At 44.4% G+C, this 10,568-nt stretch overlaps 1 protein-coding gene and 1 pseudogene across 1 annotated transcript; one reads left to right on the top strand and one right to left on the bottom strand.

Annotated features, from left to right (window-relative positions):
- LOC132217790 (olfactory receptor 3A1-like) lies at window positions 1-960 on the bottom strand. The gene has a single exon (XM_059668237.1). The coding sequence runs from the start codon at window positions 946-948 to the stop codon at window positions 1-3; it is 948 nt and encodes a 315-aa protein (XP_059524220.1). The 5' UTR covers window positions 949-960.
- Window positions 961-9,336: 8,376 nt separating this feature from the next.
- LOC132218473 (olfactory receptor 3A10-like) lies at window positions 9,337-10,287 on the top strand (annotated as a pseudogene).
- Window positions 10,288-10,568: the final 281 nt, after the last annotated feature.

The raw sequence follows: 10,568 nt of genomic DNA, 5'->3' as shown, positions 1-10,568 counted from the left end.
TCATGCAGGGGCTCGCTTCCCCATGAGCACTTTGCGCAGGGCACCCTGCACATCAGGGTTCCGGAGGCTGTAGATGAGTGGGTTCAGCATAGGGCTGATGACAGTGTTGAGGATGCCAATCCCCTTGTCCTTGTCTGAAGCCTCCACTGAACCCAGACGCATGTAGCTGAAGATGCCTGTCCCATAGAAGATGCCAACCACAGTGAGGTGGGAGCCACATGTGGAGAAGGCCTTCTTCCTGCCCTCCACTGAGCGGATTCGCAAGACTGCAGCTGCCACGTGGATGTAGGAGGTGACAATAAGAACCACAGGTGCGCCGGCCATGAGGATACCCAGACCAAAAAGCAGCAGCTCATTGAGTTGGGTGCTGGAGCAAGAGAGCTGGAAAAGCTGTGGCAGGTCACAGTAGAAGTGATTGATCACATTGGGACCACAGAAGTTGAGTGTGGATATGGCCACAGTGTGGGTCAGTGCATTGGTGAAGGCACAAGCCCAGGACACAGCCACCAGGATCTTCTGAACCATCTGGCTCATGCGGGCGCTGTAGGTGAGGGGCCGGCAGATGGCCAGGAACCGGTCATAGGCCATGGCTGTCAATAGGAAGCAGTCCACACCAACCAGGAGATGGAAGAAGAAAACCTGTGTGAGGCAGGCTCCATAGGGAACTGCACGCTTGTGGGACAAGAGGCGACTCAACATTGAGGGAACAGTGACTGTGATGCACCCAACATCCAGCACTGATAGGTTCCCCAGGAAGAAGTACATGGGGGTGTGGAGTTTGGGCTCCACCAAGATGGCAGCCAGGATGCTGAGGTTGCCCCCAACTGTGAGCAGGTAGGCAAAGAGGAAGAGCACAAAGACAAGTGGTAGGAACGCCAGTGTGTCCACCAAGCCCAGCAGGATGAATTCAGTGACGGCTGTCCCATTGGCCCCAGATTCTGCTTCCATGGGTCCCTGTAAGAAGACATCTCATAGTGGAAGGGATGAGGCTTCCCAATTTAGTAAATTCTCAAGTGTCTTAGTGGTTATTTTCCCAACCTGTAGGCTGCGCCTCACTTATTAACCCTCTTGCTATCTTCACTTCAGTCTTTACCCAGCTTCTAGGTGAGTTACCTGGTGCCTGGGGCACCCCACCCCCAGGACCTCATGAAAGATATATAAATTATTATTTCCTTTGTTCCCTAGATTCAAGAAATGAGGTCCTCCCATCAACAACCTATATGAGATTTGGGGGGGGAAATAATGGGAAAAGTAGAAATTAACAGATGGTAAAATAAAAAGGAATTAAAGAATTGATTATAAGTCCTTTTAAAAAAATTGCACAAAGAAATAAATACCTAGAAAGTATCTAATCAATAAAAATGTAAAAATACACAAAACTAGGGATTGAAAGGTGATATAACCACAGACAAAAAATAAATCAAATAATAATGGAATACTACCTACTCCTAAATTTTAACAATCAATTCAAGGACAGTCCCCACACCACATAAACTAGTTACAAGGGGAAAATATATTGTCAATAATGTATTTCCACATGTAGGCTCCAGGCTCACATATTTCTTATACAAATTATGTTAAATTATCAATATAAATAAAATTATCATGCAACAAACTTTTCTTACTTAGAAAAAATGGAAGCTTTTCAACTCATTTTTTAAAGTTAGCAAATCTTAATACTAACAGCCAAAAAAAGGAATTACACTATTCTCATTGATAATCTATATATATAAAAGCCTAAGCAACCATTACGACCGAACCACCAGTACGACCATCACTATGACACACACTGACCACCAGGGGCAGATGCTCAATGCCGGAGCTTCCCCCTGGTGGTCAGTGCGCTCCCACAGCGGGAGCACTGCTCAGCCAGAAGCCAGCTCATGGTTGGCACGCAGCTGCTCACTGGCCCCCCACCACCACCACCACCGCCAAAGGTCGCCTTCCTCTGCGGGGCAAACAGCAGGGTGATTTGGGGGCCCCCGCTGGCACCCACCTTGGCTGGCCTGGGGCCTGCAAGCTGGGGGCAGCTCCTGCATTGAGCGTCTGCCCCCTGGTGGTCATTGCACATCATGGTGACCCGTCTTTCTGCTGTTTGGTCGATTTGCATATTAGCCTTTTATCATATAGGATTAGCAAGTTAAATTTTTAAAATTATATACAAGTCAATAGGTACCTTATATGCCAACAAGGGTCAGCTATAAAACACAAAAGTCCAAACTGTAAGATAACTTTCATCATATAAAATGAAAGTTAAAGCACGAAATAGCTTATACCTGAATTATATATTCGGGTTCCTAGAAAAATGACCCAGTAGGAATATGAGAGATTTTTTTTTAATTCTTTTTTTTTTCTTTCAAATGATCTAGAATGAACCTGAGTACTTTTATAATAATAAGCATATATTTTTAATGTTCTGTATTTTCCGGATTACAAAGATCTTCAAAGGCTGGCAATAGGAACTCAGTAGCTCCTCTCTGTTATGTTTCCAGAAAGTTCAAGGTGCTGCTAGCCAGCAGATTAAGTAAAGGTTTAGACTGCTATATGGATTCAAATTTGCCTCACTGCTCTATGAAGGAATAACATTTGCTCCACTGTACTTCCTTTAAAAAAATATTATTAGTACCTGGAAATACTTAGGATTTTTAGAAGTCAGGAACACCAATCAGAAAAATATATATGCACTGCTATGTTCATAGCAACATTATTTACAATAGCTAAGATCTAGAAACAGCCCAAGTGCCCATCAGTAAATGAAATGATTTAAAAACTGTGGTACATTTACACAATGGAATACTATGCAGCTGTAACAGGATCTCTTATCCTTTGAGACAGCGTGGATGGACCTGGAGACTATTATGCTAAGCAAAATAAGCCAGTCAGAGAAAGACAAATATCACATGATCTCACTTATATGTAGAATGTAATGAACAAAATAAACTGATTAACAAAAAGACCAGAGGCATTGAAGCATGCCACAGACTGACGTATTTCAGAGGGAAAAGGGAGAGGTGGGGTGAGATTAGTCAATGAACTTATCTGTATATAAGCATAACCCACAGACAGAAAATAGTGTGGGGAAAACCTGGGGAGGGTTCGGGAGCAGGTGAAGGGAGCCATTGAGGAGGGTGGGGACATCTGTAATATTTTCAACAGTAAAGGTAAATTTTTAAAAAGTGTAATTAAAAGCATCATAGATAATAATAATAATTAAAAGCTGTGATATCTGCAACTGTGTTCATCATGAGATAGGAATAATGAAAATAAGTTCCTAAATATTGAGAAATAACAAATCCAAGATGCAATGTCAGTTTCCCATCAATAACATAGGCCCTGAGTCACGGTGGGACCCACTATGGATAATATGCAGCCAGAATCCACTGGTACACGGTAGCAGTCTGGTGCTTGCTAAATATTTTTACAATAACCTCTATAATGTTTTTATTAGTACATTTAGTTATATTCAGTATACCATGATGTATATAATATCATTGAGTCAAAGAAGGACCTGGTTGGTTGGTATCTTGGAGAGTATCTGCTCCCTCTTTATACTAATGAGGAAACTATGGTGAAGCATTTTGGGGTTAGATTTGTTTGGATTAGAATAAATATCAAATATACTTATCAAATGTCTGGTTTTCATATATATATATATATATATATATATATATATATATATATATATATATATATATATATATATATATTTCATTGATTTCAGCAAGGAAGGGGGAGGGAGAGAGAGAAAGAAACATCAATGATGAGAGAAAATCATTGATCAGCTGCCTCCTGCACTCTCCCCACTGGGAACTGAGCCCGCTGCAATCCTGGGCATGTGCCATGACCAGGAATCATACCATGACCTCCTAGTTCATAGGTTGATGCTCACCACTGAGCCACACTGGCCAGGCCAAATGTCTGGTCCTCTTTTTTTTTTTTTTAAGTACCTGTTGCTGGGCCATCCTGCTGTATGCTTACTAAAACCCAAACAACTGTGAAGCCACCAGAGAAAGGATTGTATGAGGACACCAGAAATGTGTCTACTGGTCGGACCATCCCAAGATGGCTGCTTCCAACCAAGTCCCCAAGGTCACTCCTGGTAGTTACCACGTTCTTCTGCAATGCTCTCTGGAGCTGCTCTGGACCAGTCTTCTGCCTGAGAAACCTGTTCCCACACACTGTGGCTGTGCCTTGCAAACTCAGGCTCTCTTGTTCGCATACAGACCTGTCCCAACTAGCTTGTGAACAAGCAGGCTCTTTCGATAGGTAGGTGACAGTTACAATCGGCACCTGTCTCACTTCATTCTGCTTCCCAGTTAACTCTGGGACTCTCCTCCCTCACCCATCCTGTGAGAACCTTTCCTCTGATACGTCTGTCTGATTCAGTTTTTCTAAATCTGCCACCAAATGCCACAGAACCACAGGTTCCTAAAGGCACTTCTCAGGCACCAACAGCCTGCCTCCCAGCCCTCTGCTTTCTGTTTTCTCCAAAGATTGCCCAAAGCAGTGGTCACCAACCTTTCGGACCTCACAGACCACCAGTGGTCAGCAGACCACCAGTTGCCGACCGCTGGCCCAAAGGACACCAGCCTGCTTTTCATGCCTCTTCAATGCTGTATCCCATGCACTTCCACTGTTGAAGGTAGGCCACAGTCTCTCCCACCCATGCCTTTGCAACCACCCCTTCACCATCATAATCATCACTTTCTTGCTTTCTTCTCAAAATAGCACCTGAGTCTTTCCCATGTTACCAGTTTTTCTGAAAATTATTTATAGTGCATAAAAACAATGACAAATTATAGAAGTTTAGAGTATCTTGCAAAGTCCTTGCCATGAATATCCTCTTGTTCTATCTGGACAGTCCCTAGAAACCACACCATTCCTCTGGCTGTCTTCCACTCGCTGCTCTCTTGGCCAACAGACCCTACAGACATCCTCTTTTCTATAAAGGTTTGCTTTACATATGCAAACAAGGCAGAGCAGCCACTGCAGACATGCTGGGATAGGTGGTGGAAGCCTCCAGAAACCATGTTAGGTCCCCATGTTGTGTGACTGTCAGTTTTAGGGGATCCTGCATAGAGGATTCCATGTGAATGAGAGAGAAATCTGATGCTGTGTCTCCTAAAATCTCTGAAATCCATTATTCTTGTTGTGTCACCCTCTGGGTCTAATTATAGATCTAGATCTAAACTCGTTCAATAAATACTACCTGCATTGACATATCAATGGGAGCCAAACATCTCCCACACATATCAAATAATTAAAGCATAATTAAACTGCCTTCCAATTGCCCCCCCCCCAAATCCACTCTAACTTGAGTTATAAGGTTTCACACTCTTTCATTTCATACCTCCCTATCTTTGCTCAAACGGTTCATTTTATCTGGAATGTTCACTCACTAACCACAAGTGCTCAAATCCTTGAAGATTCAACTAAAAGTGTTTCTCTTCTATAAAAGTTGACCTGATCCTTCTCCTTATCAAACTCATCTCCCTAAACTCCTGCAACACTTTACTTGTATACTTCATAGTGCTTATATCTGCTAACCTCTCTAGAGCACCCCATTACTGCTGTACCCACTCTAAGTGGTTTCAGGACAGACTTATGCCTGACCCAGCTCTGCATCCTCAATGCTCACCATCACACTTTGCATACAGTAAGTGCTCAATATTTCTGAAATAAATAAGTGGATGAACTTGGCAACTAAGACCATAAGACAAACAAGTTTTCAGTGAAAGGGGGTATCAGATTGGGCTATCAGTTAGGAAAGGCTTTCTGGATGAGCTGGCATTTACGCAAGACTTTGAAGAAGTGGTATGATTTAAGGGAGGTGTAAGTCTGAATAAAAGGCCAGAAGTACTTCTGTAGGACTTTCCACTGCCTTTGTCTAGATGGGGCATCAGGAATAATTCAGACAGCAGTTCAAACAATCCATCCACTGACATCTGTCTTTTCTTGAAAACAGCCCAAAAGAATTTGGCAGCTAGGAAGGGATAGCCTCTATGAATAAATAAATAAGGCCAGGCAAGAAGAGGAAATACAATATAACAGAAATACAATATAACCTCACTCTGTAGAGATAACACTTCTAACAAGATTCTAGGGTTACCACCAAGATTCTGGGGTGACCACTGGTCTATCATCTAAGAAGTCCATCTTAAACAAATCACCTTGGTGAACTTAACTGAAGAGGCTATCGTAGATTACCATTCAGATGTCCAGAAGGAGCTGAGGCTGCCTGATCTGACATTCCAGCTAAATCCTTTATACTTTTGATGGTGAAGAATCAATCAGGGCTCCTGATGTAGGGTGTGGCCCACAATTGCTACCTGAGAAATGGGTCCAGCAGGAAGGTTGAATCTGATAAATGTCCTCATCCTATATAATAAAAGGGTAATATGCAAACTGACCCCAACAGCAGAACAACTGGGAATGACTGGTCACTATGACACACACTGACCACCAGGGGGCAGACGCTCAATGCAGGAGCTGCCCCCTGGTGGTCAGTGCACTCCCACAGGGGGTGTTCTGCTCAGCCACAAACCAGGCTGCCGGCTGCCAGTACAGCGGTGGTGGTGGGAGCCTCTCCCGCCTCCTCAGCAGCTCTAAGGATGTCAGACTGCAGCTTAGGCCTGCTCCCTGCTGGCAAGTGGACATCCCCCAATGACTCTCGGGCTGCCAGAGGTATGTCTGATTGCCAGCTTAGGCCCAATCCCCTGGGGAGCGGGCCTAAGCCAGCAGGTGGTCATCCCCCGAGAGGTCCCAGACAGCGAGAGGGCATAGGCCAGGCTGAGGGACCCCCCGCCCCGAGTGCACAAATTTTTGTGCACCAGGCCTCTAGTACTCTGATAAAAACAGAAAGCAGACTTCATCCAAGAATGAGAGGCATTGGCAAAGTGGTCAGGCATGGAAGGGTCCCGGCTCTTTTCCTCACTTGATGTGTTACTCTGAGCAAGACCGTTTCCCCCTACTGAATCCTGTGAAATAGGTTTGACTCACTGACTCACTTGGTAACAACTCAAGTTCCTTCGTTATTATTAGGGAGCTGAAGAAGGGCCCTGGAGTTGACTCACCTTGTTGCAGGTACAGAGTCAGAGAGGTTTCTGGTGCAGGGAAAGGAAGAGGGTGAGGCACTGTGCGGGCCTGAGCCGCAGGAAGCTAGGAAGGGCCATATGTAAGAAAATGAGTGAAAGCCTTAGCCCTCCCAGGAAAAGTTGGGGGTTGGGGAAGCCACAGACCTAGAAACAACCCAGCCCTTAATGAACCCAGTAACGATGCTTCACAACTTGGTGGTGCTTTTGATTTTCTCCAAAGGGCTTCACATCCAGCTTTACTCCACCTCTCATATTGGTTTCATGAGGGTGACTAGGAAGTGTTATTAATCTCATTTATCGCACAAGGACAGTGCAAAGTTCATCCATATTCTCAAAGTCACCCTTGGAGCTAATGGTGGAACTGAGACTCGACCACAGTCCAGACTGAGTGCTTTGCTCTACCAGATTCTTGGCCCAGAGAAGGGCTCTGAGCAGAGAGCAGCCCACCCCAAAGCTTACTTGATCTGGAGATGAGAGGAGGCATAAGAAAAGAAGCCTTCTCCACAAAGTTTCCTAATGAGTCGTCAAGAATGCAATGTCGCCAGCACCAGTTTGGCTCAGTGGATAGAGCGTCGGCCTGTGGACTGAGGGGTCCCAGGTTCGATTCCGGTCAGGAGCATGTACCTGGGTTTCGGGCACATCCCCAGTAGGACACGTGCAGGAGGCAGCTGATCGATGTTTCTCTCTCATCGATGTTTCTAACTCTCTATCCCTCTCCCTTCCTCTCTGTAAAAAATCAATAAAAAATGTATTGCAAAAAAAAGAATGCAATGTCTTCCCCATTAGGGCCTTGTTAGTGGGGGCCACTAGAATTCCTTCTTGGGTGGGGTTGGGGGGGGGGGATATCTCATAATGATTCTGGAAGTGACAGTGGAAAAACTGGGTGTGCCGGAAGGGACCATGAGGTCCTCAGAGATGTCATCCCCCATTCTGACTTCCTAGTCTAGGCCCTTAGAAGTTGAGGGTCCTAGTGATGAGATTAATGAACAGAATATACTGAGGTATCTAGCCCTCCCTCACTGTTGTGCTCCTTGATGAAACAGTTACTGCTCACCAAATACATGTAGACCTTGAATTTCCTTAGTTGCAGGACCCCAACTTCTCATACTTTGCCAGGGCAGCTTGGTGTGATAAGAAAAGCTGGGCATGATGTATAGTTCAATTATTAATGTGTGACTTAGGACCAGATGTTAAACTCCTCTGGACTTCAGTTTTCTTATCTGTGAAATGAGAACAATATCTCTGACCACACAGGGTTGGTCTGAAAATTAAACTAAAACATGTTTACAGTACTTGGTAGGGAATCAACAAATTAATAATAATAGTGATCACTTATATTTATTGTATTTTAGTGCAGGATCTCACTTAATCCTCCCAATAACTCTTTGATGTAGTTTCATTGTTTGCCCCACTTTGCAGAGGAGGAAACGAGGCTCAGAGAGATTTAGTAACTCCTCTGATGTTGTACATCTAGAATGTAGCAGAGCTGGAACATTTGTGTTTCCTCTTCTGTGAAATCCTTGTTCATATCTTTTGTCTATTTTCTACTGGGTTTCTTGCATTGTTCTTACTAGTTGTAGACATTTCTGATATATTTTGGATACTCCATGAGAGCTATATGTACTGCAAATCTCTTCTAATTTGTCATTTTCTTTCCACTTAAAAAGTGTTGTCCTATGATGAGTAGAGGTTTTAAATTTTTATGAGGGCAAATTTCTTATGGCTAATACGTTTTTGGACTTCTTTAAAAGTGAGTGATGGAACTCCTAGAAGATCATGAAGATATTTCATAGATTATTTTAAAGATTTTATATCTTTATTCTTCAATGTCTGGCATGGTAGGGGCCTCCAGGAGCCTCCTAAACCAGTGATGGCGAACCCATGACACGCGTGTCAGAGGTGACACACGAACTCATTTTTTTGGTTGATTTTTCTTTGTTAAATGGCATTTAAATATATAAAATAAATATCAAAAATATAAATCTTTGTTTTACTATGGTTGCAAATATCAAAAAAATTTCTATATGTGACACGGCACCAGAGTTAAGTTAGAGTTTTTCAAAATGCTGACACGCCGAGCTCAAAAGGTTCGCCATCACTGTCTTAAACTCTAGGCTGGTATCTATTCTGATTGGTAGGTGCTCAGGGCACATAATCTCAGCATTCAGTAGACACAAATTAAGTTCCACTGTGTGCCTCTCGCCCACTTTGGCAGGTTCAAGTCGCCTCCCACTGCCTCTCTCAGCAGCGGCCTATGGAGCCAGGTGCCTGGGGGAACAGGACACGTGTCATTGAGTTCATCCTTCTTGGCCCAACAGAAGCAACCCATCCTTTCTGCTGTCTTCCTCTTTGCCTATGTAGTCACAGTCAGGGGCAATGTCAGCATTCTGGCTGCCATCTCTGTGGAACCCAAACTCTACGTTCCCATGTCCTACTTCCTGGGGAGCCTGTCTCTGCTGGACATTGGGTGCATCACTGTCACCATTCCCCCAATGCTGGCATGTCCCCTGGCCCACCAATGCAGAGTTCCCTATGCATCCTGCATTTCACAGCTCTTCTTTTTCCACCTCCTGGCCAGTGTGGACTGTCATCTCTTGACAGCCATGGCCTATGACCATTACCTGGCCATCTGCCAACCCTCATCTATAGCACCCGCATGAGCTGTGAAGCCCAGGGTGCCCTGGTGGGCATTTGCTGCACCATCCCCTTCACCAATGCTCTGACACACACAGTGGCTGTGCCCATGCTTGACTTCTGCGGCCCTAACGTAGTCAACCACTTCTACTGTGACTTCCTACCCCTTTTCCAGCTCTCTTGCTCCAGCATTCACCTCAAAAGGCAACTGCCTTTTTGGGGGGGAGGGGTATCTTCATGGTGTGATCCCCATGATCCTCATCTCAGTGTCCTATGCCCACGTCTCAGCTGCTGTCTGAGAATCCACTCAGCTGAGGGGAGGAAGAAGGCCTTCTCCACATGTGGCTCCCACCTCACCGTGGTCTGTGTCTTTTATGGAAACAGCTTCTTCAGTGACACGCATCTGGGCTCAGTCTCAGCCTTAGACAAGGAATAGGGGATGGGGATCCTCAATACTATTCTCAGCCCAATGCTGCACCCAGTCATCTACAGCCTCCAGAACCCTGATGTGCAGGGTACCCTGAAGAGGGTGCTGACAGGAAAGAGGCCCCCTGAATGAGAAGGCATTCAGACACCCCTTCCTTCTGTGTGTCATGAGAAAAAACATTCAGAATAGTAAGTTTTGTTTTTATTTTTAGTGGAAAATGCACTGGTTCATATTGGACATTCTGTTTAATATGTATGTATAGGTGATTACTAAAGGGAGGAGACTATTAAGAAAAGAAAAATAGAGGGAGATACTTTTTGGAATTTACCAATGAATAAATACTGGAAATCAAGATTTTCCCAAACGGTTGAAACTAAGGCAATCCAGAGGTTTCATGTGCTTTTGAACCATTT

Source organism: Myotis daubentonii, chromosome 16 (genome assembly GCF_963259705.1).
Source record: "Myotis daubentonii chromosome 16, mMyoDau2.1, whole genome shotgun sequence".
In the NCBI taxonomy this organism is placed as follows: domain Eukaryota; kingdom Metazoa; phylum Chordata; class Mammalia; order Chiroptera; family Vespertilionidae; genus Myotis; species Myotis daubentonii.
Note: the sequence above shows the minus strand (reverse complement) of the source record. Positions and strands in the feature narration are given on the sequence as shown.

What these genes read in the sequence shown, in the direction of transcription:
- LOC132217790 (XM_059668237.1), bottom strand. Translation starts at nt 948, where the DNA reads ATGGAAGCAGAATCTGGGGCCAATGGGACAGCCGTCACTGAATTCATC.